The sequence below is a fragment of the Microtus pennsylvanicus genome, chromosome 16 (assembly GCF_037038515.1).
Source record: "Microtus pennsylvanicus isolate mMicPen1 chromosome 16, mMicPen1.hap1, whole genome shotgun sequence".
NCBI lineage: Eukaryota > Metazoa > Chordata > Mammalia > Rodentia > Cricetidae > Microtus > Microtus pennsylvanicus.
In genome coordinates this window covers 5,046,259-5,069,139 of record NC_134594.1, presented here as the reverse complement: position 1 = coordinate 5,069,139, position 22,881 = coordinate 5,046,259, and the positions used below count along the sequence as shown (strand labels likewise).

At 46.4% G+C, this 22,881-nt stretch overlaps 1 protein-coding gene across 1 annotated transcript in view; it reads right to left on the bottom strand.

The window, feature by feature from the left end:
- Positions 1–452: 452 nt before the first annotated feature.
- The window catches only part of Nceh1 (neutral cholesterol ester hydrolase 1), a 62,311-nt gene continuing 39,882 nt past the window's right edge, over positions 453–22,881 (bottom strand). The window contains exons 2-5 of the mRNA XM_075950419.1: positions 21,830–22,058; positions 20,651–20,720; positions 5,669–5,840; positions 453–4,116 (exon numbers count right to left, since the gene is read on the bottom strand). Of these exons, the coding sequence (XP_075806534.1) occupies positions 3,499–4,116; positions 5,669–5,840; positions 20,651–20,720; positions 21,830–22,058 (1,089 nt within the window). The 3' untranslated portion in view covers positions 453–3,498. The remainder of the gene's footprint in view (positions 4,117–5,668; positions 5,841–20,650; positions 20,721–21,829; positions 22,059–22,881) is intronic.

The following is a 22,881-nucleotide window of genomic DNA, read 5'->3' as shown; positions in this document are numbered from 1 at the left end:
TGGTATCTCACAACCATCTGGTGCCCTCTTCCAGCCTGCAGGCACACAGGTGGGCAGAACATTGTACACATAATAAATAAATAAATCTTAAAAAAAAATACTCCAGTCTGTTAGAGTCAGTTTGAGAACTTGATTTCACAACTGATTCTTCTCTGGTTGCGATGGTTCAAGCCCACGCTCATCTTTTCTATATCAGCATTGAGGGCAGATGAGGGGCTTTACAGACAAGGCCCAGTCTATGGCAGGTTTCACTTGGATAGGGACAAATCAAGTGCATCCAGACAGGAAGTTAGTCTCATCAGGGAGGTCACGGAACCACCTGTCTGTGACACAGAGACAGCTAGAATCAGTTTAGGGGAGAGGATTTGGGCTGTGACCTGGATACAAAGAAAGTGGCCAGCGACTCCAGTCGGAACCAGAAAGCGTAGGCAGGGAAAAGGACAGAGGAGAGCTTCCAGGTGAACCCCTTTTATTTCCAAACAAGATTCCAAACATAAACAAACTTTCCCAGTGCCATACTGGATCTTCAGTCCATAAAATGTATTTGTTCCTAAAAGTCTTCATAAAATCTGCCTTCCCCTTTGTAGTAAAAATTGGCAAACAAAAAGCCAAAGGTTCAAAGGTCGTGCACAAAACAATCCATTCTCCATCTTTAGGCAAGTCTTCAGGTCCTCACAAATGAGCATGAACACCCCACGAGGAATCGTACGTCACACTCTGCAGCACCTCAAGATTCTCCTTCATTTGTTAAAGTTCTGGTTCAAAGATCTTAGTATTCCAAAGTGTAACATTTCATACAACAAGAAAACAAAACCAAGCTACGACACACTGAAAAAGAGATCGCTCGTGGAGCATAACAAACCTCTAAGAATAAACCCAAGTATGCTATCAGATACAGGGTGGTCCCTTTGTCCCCTTCATTCCCTTTTCACCTTTGAGAGCTCCTCAGACATCTGCAAACACATATTGTCTGTGATTTTTGTAGAATGTAGCTCACAGTTGGGAAAGAAAATGTCATTTTAAGGAATTCTGTGAATATGTTACATTTTCCTCTTTCTTCGAGGTAAAATCAAAATGTATTTCACACCTTTAAATGGTGTGGAAGAAAACAGCAATGAAGCTCCAGGCATAGCTCAGGGTAAAGCACTTACCAAGTATGGAAGGATCTGGGTGCCATGCCCAGCACCGTGAGAAGCTGGCTGTCACTCAACCAAGAACTAAAATCTTAGGCTTTAAAAACACCCTGCGATTTTTTCCCCATAACCTCAGTTGAAGATGGGCATCAATTTATATCCCAAATGCGAACAGAGGTAACCCTGTTGAGGCAATGATGCTATGTGGCCAATTTTAAAAAATCTATTCATAAGCAAAATCAGTGTTTAGAGACGAGCATGTTGGTGTATTCAGAATTACGACCTAGCAAAAATTAGCAGAGGGAAGAGTGATGTTAGAAGTGACCTGGAAGATCCAGTAGTTCTGCGCTCAGATTTCAGACAAGGGAGACCAGCGACAGTGGCTTGAGCACATCAGCAAGGTTATCTACAAGAGTATTTTCATATGCACACAGCACACACTAACACACACCGTCCATTTGCTTATGTATAAAGATGCCAGTAGCTTTTACGATACATGAAAGTCAGAGTAAAGGTGTTCATTTGTTGCCTCGTTGCTGGAAACAGGAAAGACCCATCCTTCGTGAAGTGGGAGGCTCTGCTGCTCTCTTTCCACGATGACCTGGACCATGGTGTGGCTGAGTGTTCTCTGTACCGTCCTGAAATGCAGCTCGGATTGTGTGACAGGAAGGAGGGCTGGGTGTTCAACTCAGATCTGATCTGTAATTCCTTCCCATGCCCAAGATGCCCACACTGGCAGTGAAGATCATTTATGATGGTAAGGCTGGGCAGCTGGAACTTCTAGAGCTGAATGGAGAAAATCAGGGAGTGGGCAGTGCTGGCGTCTGCCCTTCACTCGGGGAGACGCCATGACGGTTCTCTTGGCCATCATGGGCACAGATGATGATGCGTATCTGTCAATTATTAAACTACAGGTCGGGTATCCCTCATCTGAAAACCTTGGGACCACAGAGCCTTTCAGAGTTTTAATTATTCTAGACTTTGGGATATTTGCATATATATAAAAATATCTTGAGAATAGGACCCAAATCTAATTGAGACATTCATCTGTGCTTTTTATACAACTTCACTACATAGCCTGAGGGTAACTTCACACAACAGGTTTAATAATTTTATACACAAAATAAACTTCCATGGTCTGGAATTTTCTATCTGTGCCATCAGACCAGACTCAAAATTCTGGATTTTGGTATAGTTCTGATTTGGATTAGGATGGTCAGACAGCATTACTTGGATGTCTGTACTAAGTAAAAAAGTTTCTAATTATCATAATTTGCATATGCATCTAAATATTGAAGTATTTGACCCTTACTACTACTACTATCTAGTTCCTCACAAAATCACATGTGGATATAACTCTATGGTAGTTTTCTTTTAAAAATACTTTTTATCTTAAATTTTTTATAATAGATGTCTTTCAGAAAAATCCTGTTTAGCTATGTATATTAACAATAAATAACTTAAAAAATAAACAACACACTATACCAAAATTGTCTAATTTTCAGCTACACGTGAAAAAATTGAGTTTTCAAGAATGGACTAGCCCTTCTTCCAAAAATGGACTAGACTTCTAAAAGTATTTCTCGTAATTTTAAGGTATTATTAAGCATAATTTATTTGTTCACTATCCCAAATATATACACACCACTCTTAGTAGTTTATGCCAGGAGAGTATTCCTAAGTAACAGCAGGCTGTTTGGTTTTTCTATCTTTACTTATTTCATAATAAGAAACCTACTCTACATATAAATAAGTTTGTCTCCAGAAGATTTTCCCAGGGACACATCAAGTACATGCACCGTCTCCTTTTCCAGAATAGGAGCAGAAAGGAACTTTCAGGTCTCCTTTTAGCCTGCACTGAATGTACATCAACCTGTTCATAAATTACCACTCTGAGGGAAGAAAAGCCTTTGAGAAGTCCACCCTGCTAGAAATCCTGTGAAAATTCCCACAGGACACACAGCCATTGCCAGAGGCCGTCCCTGGCTCTGCTTCGGAGCGCCCCCGAGTGCCCAGACCCTGCTCTGCACCCACGTCAACCGGGGAACTGAAGAAAAAGCTCACGTTTATTCAGTTCCTCAGAAGTTCAGCAAAAGCTCTTGCTGAACGAACACAATAGAGACAGGACCTAGGGCTAATTCTAGCTCCTCAAATTGTGACCATTCGTTCCACGTGGACGACAATGAAGACTAGAGAAAATGGCCGAGATGTTTTTAAACTTGCCAGCGAGTCACTTTTACAACGTAGATTATCATAAGGTCTGCAGGGTACAGGTTCCAATACACATGAGAAACAAGGGAGAGGAGCCGATCCTTCCCACTTGAACGGAGGTCGGGAGCCTCGTGCATCTGAGGAGGTTACTTCGTCACAGGTTTTGATCCAGCCACTTGATGTAACTATTCCTAGTCCGGATGCCCACAGAGAAGTTAGTCGGCCAGCTTGTGAAAATCATACAACCGTGAAAGCCATCCTCAAAGTGGTCCAAGGTCACGTTCACACCGGCACTCTCCAGGCGCTTAGCGTACATGATCCCGTCATCCCGCAGGACATCATGTTCACAGGTGAGGATGTAAGTCTTGGGCAGGCGCTGAAGCACTTCCTGCTCCGCGATGAGCGGGGAGGAGGAGGCATCCAGCAGCTGGGGGATCTCCTGGGTGATCCTGGCATCACCTGTGGCCTGCACCACAGGCTTGTAGTTCTTTCTGATGGACGGGGGCAACAGGGATGTCCAGTCGAGATGGGCCCTCAGGGCCGTAGCCTTTTCCACATCCAGCGACGTGTGGTTGTTCACAATCATGGCCTGCACGAAGTCGTAGTTGCCTTTGAAGTAGTCCACCCAGTACTTCACCATGACGTGGCGCGGCAGGATGGGGGTGTTCGCGTTCTGCTGGTAAGACGGCGTGTTGAAATCCAAAGCCTGGAGGACCGGGTAGATTAACGCCTGCAGTTTGAGCTTATTTTTAAGGCTGTCCACGTAACTAAACTAGAATAGAAGAAAAGTGAGATTTTATTTGCATGGATACTTTTATAGAAAGCAGTTTACAGAATGTTTTAAATAAACGAGTGGGTTTTTTTAGAATTAAATAAAGCGTTCCACATCACCAAGCTACGCTGCTGGACAACTCCTAAGGAGCATGTACTGTTTGCGACTTGTAGTTTTGAATGAGTTCGCTGTTACGTGACCCCTGAGGTCTCTACGCCCCCAATAATGCTCTACTTGTTTCTATCTATCTTTTAATACTTACACACCTTGGTGCACACTGCATGTGCGTAAATTATGGACCTTACTCTACCTGGGGTAACTATATTGTCCCACTTTGTAAATCCAGCCTTTAACATTCTGCATATGGATGGGAAGACTCGGGGTAACCGAACTTTTTATTCCTATTAGACAACAAATGGCAATGGCTTCTGAATTAGGGGGGGGGGGGGAATCACAAATCTTCCTCCTTTAGAGAAGGATAGAGCGTGAATAAGGGATGGTGGGATTCCAGGGTTCATGGGTACTTGGCGACGGGAGCTTTTAGTCCCTATGCTGGCACAGTGAGCTCACACAGGCAAGCAACTCATGCTCAGAGGGAGCCCAAAGGGGTACTACTTCCCATCCCAGCAGCCTCAGTTCACCTGTGACTCTGCATGGGGTGACGATATTGTCCCATTTTATAAGTCCAGCACTTAAAATTCTGCGTGTGTTGACCACATCTCAAAAGGAGATGGGAGGACTCACGGTAACTAAGAAACCTTACTTGGGTTTAAAACCCATCTCCTCGTAATATGTATGTGAGAACTGTGTGCACGTGGTCTCGCTAAACCCTTGGATGATGACCTTATCTTCACATTTCCAGGGCTCATAGAACAGAGGGATTCAGGCATGGACTTACAGTTCTCCACAGTGGGCCCCAAATTCTGTCTATCTTTGAGGCCTATGAGCCAGGCATGGTGGTTTGCACCAACAAGCCCAGCACTCCAGATGGCTAAGGCCATAGGATCAGAAGTTCTAGTCCAGCCTGGGCTACATAGTAAGGCAATATCTCAACACACAAATACATTGGGAGTGGTGGTACGGAACTGTAACCTCAACACTTGGGAGGTGGCGGCAGGAGGATCAGAAGTTCAAGGTCATCCTAAATTACTTAGAAAATTTGGTACTACCCAGGGCTACTACATGATACCGTATCTCAAAAAACAAACCAAAAACACCAAATAATAAAAATAAATGAAACTTTGGAAAATGGCTTAGCATTTTAATTTCTCTTAAAACTCTACGAAAAACAATTACAGGCATGGAAATTTAAATCAAAATATCCCATTCTGCAAGTCACCCAGTGCCAGGTAGGTTGGGCTATTTCATGCCCACACATCTTCCCCAGCCTCTTCAGAGACACTCCTCAGCACCCCCTTCAAGAAAGCTCCCAGAGCAGTCACATCTGGGTGCTAGCCCCATGCTGAGCAGTCCCACCACTAGTACAGGAGCATCTGCAGGGCATGCTCACCCCTCCCCCAACCCTGCTACAGCAAGCACCCTGAGGGAGTACCTGTTGTCCAAGGGCAGCGGCCAAATTCCCACCAGCACTGTCTCCTGAAACAGCAACTCTGGCAGGGTCCACCCTGTACTTGTCTAAGACTTCTGGCTGCAGGAAGTATCTTGTGGCACGGATGACATCGTAAATTTGCTCAGGAAAGAAGACCTGTGGAACTAGCCGGTACCTGCAAAGACAGAAGCAAGTGTTCATTTTTTAGGACGTCACCACACTTTAAAGGCGACTGACTCCACGTTGACAGAGACAAAATGAGAAATTTTAAAAACCAGAAAAAGAGAAGAAATTAAAATAAATGTAAAACATAAAAATATATCATTTATTTCCTTGTAAAATAGGTAGGGTTGGTAACCTGGCACTAAGCAAAGTCCGTAGAAGAGAAACGCCCAGGCTGGCCTCCTGGTTATGTTCAGCTGTTAGCTTGGCACAGCCAAGAGTCACCTGAGGGAGTCTCAGTTGGGGGACTGCCACCATCACCTTGGCCTGTGAGCACAGCTGTCTCTGTGGGGCGTTTTCATGCTGGTAGATGCCTGTGAGAGGCCCAGCACGCTGTGTAGCTGTTGTGAGAGCAGACCGAGTGCCACCTAGAGGGAGTGAGGACAGTGAGCAGCATATTCTGTGGCTTCTGCTTCATTTCCTCCCCAGATCTCAACTCGAGTTCCCTCAATGTGGACTGGAACCAGGATGTGTAAATCAAATACACCCCTCTCCGTCGCCATGTTGGTTTTAGTCATGCTTTATCGCGGCAGCAGAAAAGCAAACAGGACACCTATAATCCCAACTGTGGGGGGTTGGACACCTATAATTCCAACTGTGGGGGGTGGAGGCCTATAATCCCAACTGTGGTGTGTGGACACCTATAATCCCAACTGTGGAGGTGGACACCTATAATCCCAACTGTAGGGGGTGGACACCTATAATCCCAACTGTACGGGGTGGACACCTATAATCCCAACTGTGGGGGGTGGAGGCCTATAATCCCAACTGTGGGGGGTGGACACCTATAATCCCAACTGTGGGAGGTGGATATCTATAATCCCAACTGTATGGGGTGGACACCTATAATCCCAACTGTGGGGGGTGGACACCTATAATCCCAACTGTGGGGGGTGGACACCTATAATCCAAACTGTGGGGGGTGGAGGCCTATAATCCCAACTGTGGGGGGTGGACACCTATAATCCCAACTGTGGGAGGTGGATATCTATAATCCCAACTGTATGGGGTGGACACCTATAATCCCAACTGTGGGAGGTGGATATCTATAATCCCAACTGTATGGGGTGGACACCTATAATCCCAACTGTGGGGGGTGGATATCTATAATCCCAACTGTATGGGGTGGACACCTATAATCCCAACTGTGGGGGGTGGACACCTATAATTCCAACTGTGGGGGGTGGATATCTATAATCCCAACTGTATGGGGTGGACACCTATAATCCCAACTCTGGGGGGTGGAGGCCTATAATTCCAACTGTGGGTGGTGGAGGCCTATAATCCCAGAGGATGCTGATGCAGGAGAATTGGGAGTTTGATAGTGGGGGGGTGGCATGGGTGGTCTCTATGACCACAAAAATCAGCAGAGTGTCAAACGGTGTGAGGCAAGAAGGAAGTCCCTCTCATCATGACTCAGTAGCGGTTGTTGGTTAGAACTCCAAGAGCCTGACGCTGGACAGGTTGTTTTTGGCATATTTAAGTGCAGCACAGTTTGGAGCAAACTTCCCTGGTGCACAACAAAGCTTAAGGAATGTCTGCATCGAAACTTTATAACCACATAAGGTACACGTGACCTCCCCCATAAAGAAGGGTTCTATGGATGGACTGCATGTGACGTTTTAAGGGCCTGGAGGTCTCGGTCACAGACAGAACCAAGGTCACCGGGCTATTAACCTCATCCATTCTCAGGCTTTGGGAGGAAATCAGGTTATATCTCTTTCTTCGAAGAGACAACCCCTGTGTGTTTAACATTCCTGGTTCCCCTGGTGCTTAACTGAGCTCAAAAAGCTCTGTGGCCCCTACAGGTTGAACTCAGCCTGGATTACACAGCAAGATCCTATGTCAAAACCAAACAAAGCAAAACCAAACCAGCTTCAGACATCGAACTTCCCACGAGATGCAAAGTGCAGGCGTTCTTGATTAGGACACGGCAACTCTGTAAGGGATTTCTGAACGTCTACACACCACTCATGGCAGCTCTGGATGAAAAGCTAACTAAACAGCATTAACTAATTCACTAGTCTCATGTCTACCCCAATTCACTTGATAGATACAATAAATAACTGCAGCTGTCTCTGCTGAAGAGATCTGTGCCAGCCCGCTGCTAAAGCCAGGGATGCATGCGCTTGCTGGAACACTGGTAAAATGTCATTTTTAACTGGAAAAGGAAGGCTAAATTAGCAGAGCCTTGTCCAGACCTTCTGGAACATTTCTGGGGCCCCTCCTAGGACACACGTTGCAAGGGCAGAGTTCTTCATCTTTTTCTGTAGGGTGTTTCAGAACTCTGATCTTGACAAGGCCACGCTCAACAGTTGAGCAACAAAACCAACAGTTCAGTCTGCACACCGGCTCAGCCTCCAGCCCCCTCCTGCGCTGAATTTCACCTTTTTCTTTAAGCCTTAACTGGGAATTTTGACTGTAATTACACTTGCTTCTGGGAATCATTTAAGAGGTTGAGGCAAAAAACCAACTTCAAAAGTCCTGCTGGGTTACATGAAGAGTTCAAACCCAGCCTGGGAGACTCGGTGAGGCCTTGCCATGAAAACAAAACAAGAGAGAGAGAGAGAGAGAGAGAGAGAGAGAGAGAGAGAGAGAGAGAGAGAGAGAGAGAGAGAGAGAGAGAGAGAGAGAGAGAGAGAACATGAACTGACATGCACTACTCCTCATAGGCGTGAGTGGTTACAACACCACTTATTCCACTAGGTGGCGACCATCTCTCAAGATTGTATTTATCCCTACTCTTCCGTGTAATTTCTGACTGGAAAAAAACAACAAACAAAACCCCGCAAACAGGTGCATCTCAGGAGTCGAGACCCAAAAATAATGTGTTTTTTCCCATTCTATCACCATTTGAGCTATGGTTTCTATCTATTGCTGTGACAAATCACCATGAGCAAAAAGCAAGCTGGGGAAGAAAGGGCTTACTCAAGCAGAGCTGGAACATGGAGGGGTGATGCAGAGGCCATGGAGGGGTGCTGCTTACTGGTTTGTTTCAAGTGGCTTGCTCAGCCTGCTTTCAAAATAGAACCCAGGACCTCCAGCCCAGGGCTGACACCACCCACAATGGGCTGGGTCCTCTCCTATGAGCCACTAATTAAGAAAATGCCTTACAGCCGGGTCTTATGGAGGCGTTTTCTCAGCTATGGTTCCCGCCTTTCAGATGAGTCTGGTTTGTATGCCAGGCTGACATCAGACCAGCCAGCACGGCCACTGTTTCATGATAAACAGTAGCGCTAGTTTTACAGGTCAGCACATGTGTGACCAGCATGTGCACACGCGTTAAGCCGACCTTTCAGTACTGTTCGGGTGGCGGGAAATAAAGTCTGGGACAACGGGTACCTACTGATTAATCTTGACAGTTGGTACCTCACTGAGCAAACAAGATGAGCAATCCTGAAAACAAACAGACCATAATGCTAACATCTATGGTACCATTGAAGATCCACAGCCGAGTACAGCCTGGTAGGGCTGGCCTGTGATCCAGCTACCAGAGGTGGGGGGCGGGGCCTGAGAGCTCCAGACTGGGCCAGTCTGGTCAACCTACTAAGATTCCCTTTCAGTGGAAGAGCAGTTGCCTAGCAGTGAGAGACACCAAGTCACCAGTCCCCTGTCCCCACACAAGTTCATACTCTAGCCTCTCTCTCATTTGAACTCTGTGCAATCTTTTTCTTAGAGACAAGGACTAGCTGTAACCTGACTGGCATGGAACTCAGAGGCCACTGCCTATCTCTGCCTTTCAAGCACTGGGGTCAAGTGTGAACCACCATGCCTGTTATCATTGCTCAACCTGAAAGCATTAAGAGAAAACTCAGCCCACTCCCTCCCCCATCCACTGAGGCAAGCTGATCTTCAGCTTCCAGCCTGAGTCTTTCCTTTCCATCTCTCTCCCAAAGAAGCAGCTCTGTCTCACTCCCTTCTCCCCACTTCTCCCCTTTCCTCCCCTTCTCTCTCTCTGGCTCTCTCTCTTTCTATCTCTCTCTGCCTCTCACTGCTCTTCCCTCTTCTCCCCTGCTCCCCTTTCCCTTCCCTTCTATAACCCACTAAATAAATATCCAGCCTCACTCTGCATGGCATGCCTATCTGTCTGTCTCTTACCCGCTGCAGCTCCTCGTGAGACTGGCTCCTCCGTCTTGGTCTCTCACCCACCACGCAGCTCCTGCCTAGGACCCTCTGGCTCTCATGGCCCACGGGCCACTCGGGAGCTCCTTGACTGGGACTGGCTGCCTTCATGGCCCACCATGGTCTCAGGACCTGCTGCCCACTGCCACCACTCGGGGACCTGCAGCATTTTTATTATTACCATAACAGTTAGAACTAGAAAAACGATTAGCCTTTATAGCATCTTTAGTAACTCATGCGCATTACCTGCACCCAGCACTTCTTCCTCCCCTTGTATTTACCCTTTATTTTCTTTTATATATATTTTACTCAGCCCACACTCTACATTTGTTTATATATTTACATGTTTATATATTTACATGTGTTTATATATTTGCATGTGTTTATATAGTTACATATGTTATTGGCTAGGCTCTGTCCTCTCTCTCTCTCTGTCCCCTCTCCCTTTTGGAAACAAGGTTTCAAATTTGCTAAGAATGACTGGGAACTGATATCAAATTTGCTAAGAATGACTAGAAACCCCCGAATCTACTGTGTGATTATGGGCGTGTGTGTGAATAAAAAAAATACATTCTAAAACATATCTGCATCCTTCCAAGGCCACAGCATTGAAGCTTTACATTCCCTTATCTGAGCAGGAAATCCTCTAACCAGGTTTTGGTATCTCACAACATCTGTCATGAATTTGGTGATCAGCAATTACTTCCAGTACAAAATAACTACACACTACAACATTCTTTTCCTGGATTGGAGGGGTGGCACACACCTGTGAACTTAGCACTCAGGCTATAGAGGCCAGAAAACCAGAAATTCAAGGTCAGCCTTAGCTACCAACACAAGTGACGTCATAATCAAACATAAAACCTTACCCAAGATAAATCATATTATCTCCCTCACCAGTTATGGTACTCTGTACACATATGTAACTCCAACTCTGTGGCAATCTGCATACCTGTATCTCCAGCACTGTGGTTATCTGCATACATGTAACTCCGGCACTGGGGTAACCTGCACACATATGTAATTCCAGCACTAAAAAGGCTGGGAATGAGGAATGCCAAAAGCCTAAGGCTAGCTGAGCTCCACAGCTAGTACAGGCCAGTCAGAACTATATATGCAGGACAGTATCTCAAGACACAAATAATCAGTCAAAACCCCAAACACAGCCAGGCGGTGGTGCCGCACGCCTTCAATCCCAGCCCTTGGGAGGTGGAGGCAGGTGGGTCTTTGAGAATTCGAGGCCAGCCTGGTCCACAGAGTTCCAGGACAGGTTCCAAAGTTACAAAGTAAAACCCTGTCTTGAAAAACAAAAACAAACAAAAAACCAAAAAGATGAAAACCCCAAACATCACACACACACACACACACACACACACACACTCACACACACACACACACACACACATCACACACACACACACACACATCACACACACACACACACATCACACACACACACACACATCACACACTCACACACACACACACAAACACACACACACACACACACATCACACACTCACACACACACACACAAACACACACACACACACACAAACACACACACACACACACACACACACTCACACACACACACACACTCACACACACACACACACACACACTCACACACACACTCACACACACTCACACACACACACACACACATCACACACACACACACACACACACACACACACATCACACACACACACACACACACACACACACTTTCCTTCTAAAACCCCAAACATGACTCATACATGACACGCACACTCCTTCTAAACTCTGCCTGCACTTTATTTACCTAATGCTGTTTTTCAAAAACACTGAGGTGTGAGCCCCGCTGCAAATATTCCAGTTCTACTACTGTGGGCAGAAACCCTGCATCTGTCTTAGAAGAAAAATCCCCAAGAAATCCTAGTGTTGCACCAGGTCAGAAACATCAGAACCACTTCACATGCTGCCCCCTCCTGCTCCGCTTCCTGTTTCCATAGGAGACAATGGTCCCCTTTCTATCCCCGGGACCCTTCCCCATCACTTTCTCATCAAAAGCCCCTACTTTTCATTTTAAATGACATTTCTATCAACAGCTCCTTTATTGGAGCCAAGGTCTCTGACAATAAGTTGTAACTCAGACACATCAAATTTCTCAAGAAGAGAAGGGTTCAGAATATGTCAAAGAGTTCCACTGAGCACTGGCCCTGTGAGCTCAGGCTCTGTTTGTTTTGCTGAGACATGTTTCATGTGTCCCAGACTACCCTCAAACCGCGCAGCTGGGGATGACCTTGAACATCTGATCTTCCTGCCTGAGTGCCAGAATTACAGGCATAGTTTAATTACACGCATAGCTCCTAGCGTGGAAACCAGAACTTCATGCATTGCAAGCTCTCGCCCTCTAGCTCCCAACACTTCCTTTAAGATAGTGGCCAGGGAAAGGAGGCGACGTAGAAAGACTGATAATCGGGGCATCACTAGTGTCCAGCAAGGCTGGAACAAGCACTGTCCTTCAAAAACAGCAGAACCTGGAAGCCGGGCCTGATGCCGTGTTCAGGACGACAATGTTTGCCTCGGGCGTGCCAGGTGGGTGAAAGGTTGTGTGAGAGTCGAGAATGAGATCATCTTCCTGGTGACTCAGTGCAACAGAGAAAGGGCACAGACTTCCCAGCTGCTCCTCCTCCTTACCCCTCCCAAGAAAAAGCCAATAAATCCACCTTGGGATCCTCAAAAGGCTTACCTTACCTTGTATCTTCAGGAGCGGACATCCAAAATGGTTACTAATTCCATCCAGCTCCTGTCCTCTGTTAGAGACACCCCAGAGGAACAATCTGTGTAGTCCTTAAAAAAGTTCTTTCCTATTAAAGGCCCACACAGTGGGGTCTGGGATGGAGCTCGGTGGGTAGTGTTTGCCTACAATGCAGGAAGCCCTGGGTCCATTCCCATCACCACAGATCCAGCACATGCCTGGAAACCTACAACTCAAGAGGTCAGGGCAGGTGCCTCAAAGTGCAAGAGCATCCTCAAACGCATCACAAGTTCAAAGCCAGCTTTGGCTACATGAGACCCTGCTTCCCGCCCCCCCCCTCACCCCCCGCAAAAAGGAGGAGGGGTTGGAGGAGGAAAAGGTCAGACAGCAGAAAGACTGGGACCAACAGCTGTTTATCCTCTCCTTGAAATGCAGTTCGTGTATGAATGCTGCAGACAGGTCTCCCTTGCTGTTTCTGCTTTCCAGGTTTGCCTCTTGAGAACAAGAAGCATTCACTCCACCCTGACCACACATCTTAGCAAAGGGAGGGTGGAGATCAGAGCAGAGGCTTGACTGAGTGGGTAAGAACAACATTCAGCCAAGTAGGTGTGGAGGCTCATGTCTGTCACCCCAGCGCTACGGTGGTTGAGAGACAACTGCTGTGGGGATGAGGTCAGCTTGGTCTACACGGTGAGCTATAAGCTAACCCTGGCTGCAGAAGGAGATCCCCTCTCAGCGAGGTGGGGGAAGGCAGACAGCTCCGTGGGGAAAGTACTTGCTGTTGAATCACAAGGAGGGCCAGGTGCTGATCCTCAGAATCACGGAACAAGCCAGGCAGGGTGGTGTGCTACCAACCCAAGTGCAGAAAGGGCAGGGACTGGTGAATTCCTTGGGCTTCCTGGCCAGCCAGCTACAGTAGCCTACTTGGTGAGTTCTAGGCCAGTGGCAGACCTGGTCTCAGAAGAAAAAGAGGACGAACCCTGAGGAAGGACACCACGGTTGTCCTTTAACCTCTGTGTGAATACACACAGGGTTGGGGCTCCAAAGATTAGGCAGATATCGGGGGGCAGAGTGGGGGGCCTCCACCAAAATCTTAGAGATCAAGCGCCAGAGTTCAAAAGTGAAGTCTCTTCAAAGAGTGGGAACCTCCCAAATCGCTGGTCCCAGCTTGAGACTTCACAGGGCTGGCTGGGCAGTAGTGGCACTCACCTTTAATCCCAGCAGAGGCAGGCAAATCTTCGTGAGTTCAAGGCCAGCCTGGTCTACAAGAGCTACTTCCAGGACAGGTTCCAAAGCTACAGAGAAACCCTATCTCAAAAAAAAAAAAAAAAAAAAGAACAAAACAAAGACTTCATAGGGCTCACAGTAGCACAGAGGCAGAACACTTGCCAAGAATGCATCAGGTCCTACATTTGGTCCCCAAGACGGGGAGTAGGAAATGTCTTCATGAGACAGATCTGAAAGGCTGAGAGACCCCAGTAGCAGGTGTTTATCTCAACTGCCTCATCCTTACCCTCAACGAAGACACTCAGCCATTGGTAAAGGAGCCCAGTCAACCCAGGAAACCATGCGCTTCTGGCTTCCTCTCTTGGCATGGTTATAGAGGCTACAGAGGGATCCACAGGCTCAGTGTGAAGCACCGGGTCCAGGTTCCACCAACTCATGGAGATTTTCAATCACAGGTTGTCTAGGGACCCAACACAGAGCTGTGTGTGTGCACATGTGTCTCCCGATACAGGCAGGGTGTGTGTGTGTGTGTGTGTGTGTGTGTGTGTGTGTGTGTAGGCCAGAGGTCAGTCTTGGCTGGCGTTCTTCACGATGTCACCCACTTTGCTTTTCAGACAGTCTCTCATTGACCTGGAACTCGACTGGCAGGTTAGTGAGCCCTGGACATCCATTTTCTCCACCTCCCTTGTACGAAGATTATAAGTTTGCACCACCACCGACACATTTGGCTTTTTTCATGTTTAAGTGAGTCCTGGGAATGGAACCTGGGCCTCCATTCTTGCAAAGTAAACACTTTACCAAATGAGTTATCTCTCTAAACCACTCCCTCCCACCTAAACTTCTAAGGGATCTGAAGTGTAAGATAAAGGCCTGGGCATTGCTTTGCCCTTTGGGTCTTGAATTAAGAAGCAATCAGAGACAACATACATCAACTAACTAAACATGTTTGAAAAAAAGGATGTGTTACTTAGTTTCAGCAAGGAAAATCAGACAATCTATTTTTCTAGAAACAGCCGCGGGGTCTTCTCTCTGGAGAGTTAGACTTCGCAATGCTGTTTGGGCTGACTGAGACAGAAAAGGCTGAGCAGGCATATGTTGAGCTGAGCTTCCCAGTGGTGCTGGGTTGGTTTTGTTTTCTGTTTTGTTTTGTGTGTGTATGTGTGTGTGTGTCTGTAGGGGTTGGAACCCGGGGCCTCACACATTAGAGCACACTATCTCTCCATGGCTTCCACAAGGAAGAGAACAAAGCGAGGCATACTTCACAGTGGTTACCTTGTGGTTTTCAGGCTGCACACACCTACTTACTAAAGCTACTTACGCACGTGGGCACTGCATGGCATCCCATTAAAGCACTGTACCTTTGGAAGTCTATACGTCTAAGTTTTATGGAGAGTAAAAACAAGGGCTTAAAGTCTCCAGCGCTTATACCCTGGTGACCATCAAAGTCCGAGTGCGTCAGCATCTTGTGTGACCACATTTGCAACAGGGGCCTGCAGCTGCGCCTGGCATCCGGTGGAGTGGGATGTGGTTTAAGGCAGCTTTGTAAAACGGCATACAAATGTAGAAAATTTAATTATTTGATTAAAAGAAAAATCTTGAAAATTTTCCCATCAAAAAAGGGTGGTATGATAAACCCTTGCAGAATTTAATATTATCCAACGTTCTATGTGTACTGACAAGCAAGAATAGCCATCATGCTGTGCTTTCTTATTGTGAGGGCTAACTTTGTCTGAGATGGCCACTATTTGCCTACCCAAATCACAACCTATAAGCCACTCTAATAAACCCTCTTTATATATACATTTATACATACACACACATACGTACATACGTGCATATACATACACACATACATACATACATGCACACAAGTACATTCTATCGACCTGTTCCTTTAGAGAACCCTGACTAACAAAATTACCTCATACTGCTTCTTTGAAAGAAAGATGTGAAAATCTCTCGCCCCTATATCTTACAGTCTTTGTATTGATGTTATTTACTAAACAAAACAGGTTAAAAGGCAGTATGTTGGAAATGCCCTGCTTTATAGACGTAAAATAAGATGGTCCTAGGTTATACAAATAAGAATACAAGTATGTAAATTAGGCATACAGCACCTCTACATGTCCCAGCTACATAATGTATAATTGCTATGTGGTCACTGCAAAGGACCAAAGCAGGGCAATGGGAAGCAGGCCCTGGCTTTACCTGCTTTTTAAAACCAAAGGCCTTTAAGTTAGCCGACAGGCATGTCCCCGACCCCAGTCGATGAGCACAGACAACACATTTATAGAAATTCCAACCTTCGGTGCTTGCTTCTATCACATGAGGTAATTTCATTTCCAGGCCGCCCCAGCCTTTACCCACCAGCTCCCAGAGACATGATCTTCACCAAACCACAGTGCCCAGGAAGCAAAGCCATGACGCCACTCCCCGCCCCAGGGGGTGGACGCTGAAGATAAGCTGCTACACTTATCTGAAGATGAGCTTCAGCGGACTACCGAAGGTGCCCCTGCACTGTGCCCCCCTCTCTTCCCACCGCCCAGGTAGATGAGCATCTGGATCTCTTAGTGTACAGTAAGCACATGGGAAATTAAGAAGAACGCAATTGCTTCTGAGTTTTAGCCTCTAAAGACCTTGAATCCATCTCATCTACCCTTTGGTGTTCTATAAGTCTAGACCCCAAAGTAACACCTGCTTCACTGCAGTCAGGAGGCTTCGAGGTAGAGAAGGGCAGGCAGGAAGAGTTCAGGATGTGTTGTCCATGGAAGATACTGAGGTCCCGAGGGCAAGGAAAGAAGATCCCACAATGAACAAGATTCCCGGTGCCAAGCAAGCAGGCCTGACTTCCTTCCTTCTCTAGCCCTTTGAGTAACTGTAGGTGCCGAGACTACTGAAGGGCCCTCGAGCTTCTTCACCGTCACATTCTAGGGCCTCGCTCTCGGGGCTTGGCTCCTTCAGAATTCTATCCCCTGGCTGGTGGCCGACGCCTAAAGACACAGTTTGTTAGATGATTCCTGCTTTGTTGAGCTTCCCCAAGAATCCTCAGGGATCTGGAAGGCCTGGCTGCAGGTTCAGAAATGCCTCGGGGTGTACAAAGCAAACTCAGCTAAATCTGAGGTGGCAGGCTCTTCAGCCCTGCTGTGTGGTCCCAGGCATCCGGCCACAGGGTGGGGCTGCCTGGTGCCCCAGGAGAGCAGCTTTTCACAGACTAGAGCGGGAAGGAGTCCCTTAGACCTCAGGTCTGCAGAGGGCAAGAGAGAGGAGAGCCATGAAGAGGAAGATGTCAGAGGGAAGGGAGAATTGGGTCACATGAGCAGACGGTGCCCTCACTGTCTGTCACTTGGCTTTAGCAGCTTTCTCCATTTCTCCCTCTGTAATCAGGAAGGCAGAAGGCCTCTACAGCCTCTAATCTGGAGTCAGCCCCCACGCCACCTACGTGTCTACTTAGCACACGTGTGTGTGGTATGTGTCTGTGTGTGGTGTGTGTCTGTGTGTGGTGTGTGTCTGTGTCTTTGTGTATGTCTGTCTGTGTGGTGTGTATGTGTGTGTTGTGTCTGTGTGTGGTGTGTGTGCGTCTGTGTGTGGTGTGTGTGGTGTGTGTGCGTCTGTGTGTGGTGTGTGTGGTGTGTGTGGTGTGTGTGTCTGTGGTATACATGTGTGCTAGTTTATGCTCCTATGAATGTGTGAGGTCAAAGGTTAGCACTGGCTGTTTTTTCTATTGCTCTCTATTTTTTATGACAAGGTCTCTCCCTACTCGCAAGCCTCCAGATTCTCCTGTCTCCTCCTCAGGGTTGGAATTTAGCATGCACTACCACACCTGCTTTTTTGTTTGGTTGTTGTTATTGTTGTTGTGGGTGCTAGGAACATGAAGCCAGGTCCTCATGTTGCACAGAAAACACTGTCTACTGAGCCAGCCTCCCTAACCTTGTTTTCTGAGACAAAGGGCCTTGCTGTACAGCCCAGATCAGCCTAGAAATTGTTACACAACCCAGACTGGCCCTGAACCCATAGCAACTCCCCTGTCTCTAGCCAAATGCTAGGATTACATAATAAACCACAACACCATACTTCCTGAGTGATTTATATAAGAATTTAGAAATTTAGACTCTTTCTGCACTCATGATACAGCCAGTAACTGAATTCCCTGTTTATGCTGGGGTGATTTTGAGCACAACCTATTTAGCAATGAATAAAAAAACCCCACCAGCCGGGCGGTGGTGGCGCACGCCTTTAATCCCAGCACTCGGGAGGCAGAGGCAGGCGGATCTCTGTGAGTTCGAGACTAGCCTGGTCTACAAGAGCTAGTTCCCGAACAGGCTCCAAAACCACAGAGAAACCCTGTCTCGAAAAAAAACAAAACAACAACAAAAAAAAACCCCCACCATCCCCACATGCATGAATTAATATTGCAAACATAATAGGTCAAATGTACAGCCTGTCAAACATGGAAGATGGCTTCAGAGAAGTCATAACGCAGAGGAAAGCAGCTGGCGTTTTCCATGGGGCTGTCATGAAGAGGGAACTTGAAGGAAGATTAAGTGAGCAGACAGAGGGACTGAGAGCATCGGGACAACGCTGGCTTGAGACAGACGTGAGATGTGTCGTAACCACAGAAACCACTGCCACAACATTCATGTGCAGCAGCTCTACAGTTGCTCAAGAAAACAGCTCATCAAAGAGCCAGCAGAGACAATGCCACCACGGGTTTAGTAATAGTTACACAGCTAAGATGTGTCGAGCACAGCGCTGGCTCCCAGAGTTACAGAAACTTACTTATGAAAACAGTGCTGGCTGTAAACAAAATTCTCTTTAAAATTCCAACTGTTTTTAGTTTTAAAAAGTCATATCAAACTTACAGGTTGCTAGTTCTAGTTAACTTCTTTTCCAAAAGTTTGTAAATACATATAAAACGATGACTGGGAATACAGCTGAGTAGGAAGGCACTTGCTGAGAGTATAGGAAGGGCTAAGAGGAGTCTCTAGCACAGGAGAGGCAAAACATAAATAGTTAAAGTAATTCAATGTGCTATTAAACCAAATTCAAAAAAATATTAGGATGATAGACAAGGTGACACACAGCTGTAAACCCAACATTTGACACTATATTTTATTTTTATTACAAAGTTACTAGACAGTTACTTAGACTTTCTTCTTAATAAAAAGTATGACTATCGGAGAATGGAAAGGGGGCTCAGCAGTTACATTGCTTGCTGCTCCTTCATAGGACCAGAGCTTTGTACCCAGCATACACACTGGGCAGCTGACAAACACCTGTGCTCCAGCTCCAGGGGCTCTGATGCCCTCTTCTAGCTCTGTGGGCACCAGCACTCATGTGCACACCCACACATAGACATGGACACACACACACACATAGACATGGACACACACACATGGACACACACACATGGACATAGACACACATATAGACATAGACACACACACACATGGACATGGACACACACACACAGACATGGACACACACATAGACGTGGACACACACATAGACGTGGACACACACATGTAGACATGGACACACACACATGTAGACATGGACACACACACATACACATGGACACATACCCACACATAGACATGGACACACACACATATGGACATGAACATATACACACACACGGGCATGGACACACACACATAGACATGGGCACACACACATATAGACATGGACACACACAGACATGGATAGACACACATACATAGACATGGACACACACCCACACATAGACATGGACACACACCCACACATAGACATGGACACACACCCACACATAGACATGGACACACACACCCACACATAGACATGGACACACACGCACACACATAGACAAGGACACACACCCACACATAGACATGGACACACACGCACACACATAGACAAGGACACACACCCACACATAGACATGGACACACACCCACACATAGACATGGACACACACCCACACATAGACATGGACACACACCCACACATAGACATGGACACACACCCACACATAGACATGGACACACACACCCATACATAGACATGGACACACACCCACACATAGACATGGACACACACACCCATACATAGACATGGACACACACACCCATACATAGACATGGACACACACACATACATAGACATGGACACACACACCCACACATAGACATGGACACACACCCACACATAGACATGGACACACACCCACACATAGACATGGACACACACCCACACATAGACATGGACACACACACATAGACAAGGACACACACCCATACATAGACATGGACACACACACACATGGACATGAACACACACACATAGACATGGACACACACACATGGACATGAACATATACACACACATGGGCATGGACACACACACCCATACATAGACATGGACACACACACCCATACATAGACATGGACACACACACATAGACATGGACACACACACATGGACATGAACATATACACACACATGGGCATGGACACACACACCCATACATAGACATGGACACACACACCCATACATAGACATGGACACACACACCCATACATAGACATGGACACACACACACATGGACATGAACACACACATAGACATGGACACACACACATAAATAAAATATCAAAATCTTAAGAACCCTGACTGTTGGTGATACTCACTCAATGGACACAATGACGGCGTTCAGCTCCTCGGCCATTGCAGTGCACAGCTGGTCATAGTAGCTGATTTCTGTAAGAAAGGAACAGTTACTACAAAAGTGGCCCTTTGGGTTGTCCACGCTTACATATTTCTGAGCACATACTGTGTTTAGACTAAGAAAACAATAGCAACAAAGACTGAAAAATGCAAGTGAGCCAGGTGTGGTAGCACTTGCTTCTAATCTTAGTACCTGAGAGGCAGAGGCAAGAAGGTCAGGAGTTCAAGGCTAGCGTGGAGATTACCCAGGTACACAGGAGACTATGTCAAAAAAAAAAGAGAGAGAGAGAGAAGACAGGGGAAGGGAAAGGAAGGAAGGGACAGGGATGGAGGGAGGGGCAGGGAGAAGATTAGAAAGTGAGAGAAAGAAAAAACAAAGAATATGCAAATAGAGACACATTCAAACATTCAAATGCAAAAAATTAAATCTATTTTCTGATAAAATGCAACTACTCTAACGGGAAATCAGTATCAGGTTAGTTTAGTTTTTAACTTAGTAAACATTCATTTCAAAATGGGCTATATGAAATGCAACAGACTAATTCTGATTTTTGCAGCATTCCAAATAAACCCTTTCAAAGCGAATCACAAAAAATTAGCACTTTCTTTTTCAAAGTTTAAGATTTTTACACTTTTAACATCCTCATTTGCCATGTGATTCAGGAAAAACAGCCAAGTGAAGAATAAGGTAGTCTCTTTAAGCCAACATAAAAAGTAGAATTTTAGGTGATTTTAGCATTTCCTAGAAAGAGGACTCAAACGTCCTCAGGAACAAAAATAATTTTACAGGTCAGAATTGATTTGTTCTCTTTGTTCTTTCCGTATTTTAAATCAAGATACAACTACCTTCAGTCCCAGTACTGCAAACAGTACTGGGAGGGAGGGAGGAAGGGAGGGAGGGAGGGAGAGAAGGAGGGAGGGAGGGAGGATAGCAAAGACAGGAAGAAAAAACAGGAAGGAGAAAGGGGAACCAATAAGGCAAACCTTTCTATGCCGTAATCATAGAAATGGCACTGCCGATATAGGCAGAATGACAGGAGAAATCATAATGGTCCAGGAGAACCGGTCCCATTCTTAAACAGTAATCACAGCCCCTCCTGGAACAAAGCACGCTGACCCTCCTGAAGGTGACAGGGACTTACTCGCGCTTGCCAAGGCCCAGCCTCCTCCGTGGATATAGATCACGCTGCGTCGCAGCTGCTCATCAGGTTTCGGAGACCCCTCAAACACTCGGACTTCCACCCCATCAAAGTCCGTGTCGGTCACCTGCACTTTCGGAGAAGACCTTGCGCTTTTCTTCCCAAAAGAAATGATGATGAAGTTCAGTGCGATCAGGTGGTGGCTCAGCCCCAGGGAATGTATCAGGTTACTCTGCAGGGTATGGGGAGAAAGGGGGGTGGTGTTAATGTCCAGACCAAGCTGACACCCACAAAGCCATGCTCACCAACTCCACATGTGGGGTGATGTGGGATGTCCTCTGTATGCTGTGAATGTCTTATTAACATTGGTTAATAAAGAAGCTGATCTGGCCAATAGCCAGGCAGAATAGAGGCGGGCAGGAAATCCAAACAGAGATACAGGGAGAACAAGTGCAGAGTCAGAGAGAAGCCAGTAGCCGCCAGAGAAGATGTGAGGTAAGGCCCTGTGGCAATTACACAGATTAATAGAAACGAGTTAATTTAAGATGAAAGCTAGTTAGTAATAAGCCTGAGCTAATAGGTAAAATAGTTTGTAATTAATATTAAGCCTCTGAGTGCTTATTCGGGACTGGCGGACAAGAGAAACCTCCAGTTACATGGAGTTCGGCTTTTTGTTTATTTGTTTTGAAAGCTAATGAGAGCTGGGAGTGGGGAGCAAGAAGGAGAACGATCCCCCTCTGAGGCTCTGGGCTCTGAAACTTGCTATGCTAGACCAGGTTGGCCTCGTCCTCCTTGCAGAGATCTGCCTGCCTTTCGCCAGCTGAGTGCTGGATTGCATTAAAGGCAGGCAAGCACCAACAACCTGGCTCACTGTGCTGTTTTGATTTACTCAATATTCCAGGCCAGCTGCCTGGAGACAGTTCTTACAAACACTGCTCTTGGACCAGAGAGGTCCAGAGCCACTGTCCCCTCTTAGCAGTCCCAGAAGCCCCTCTGTGCCACACCTTCCTAGCCATAAAATGAGAATGCTAGCAACTATGTCGGAAGATTGGTGG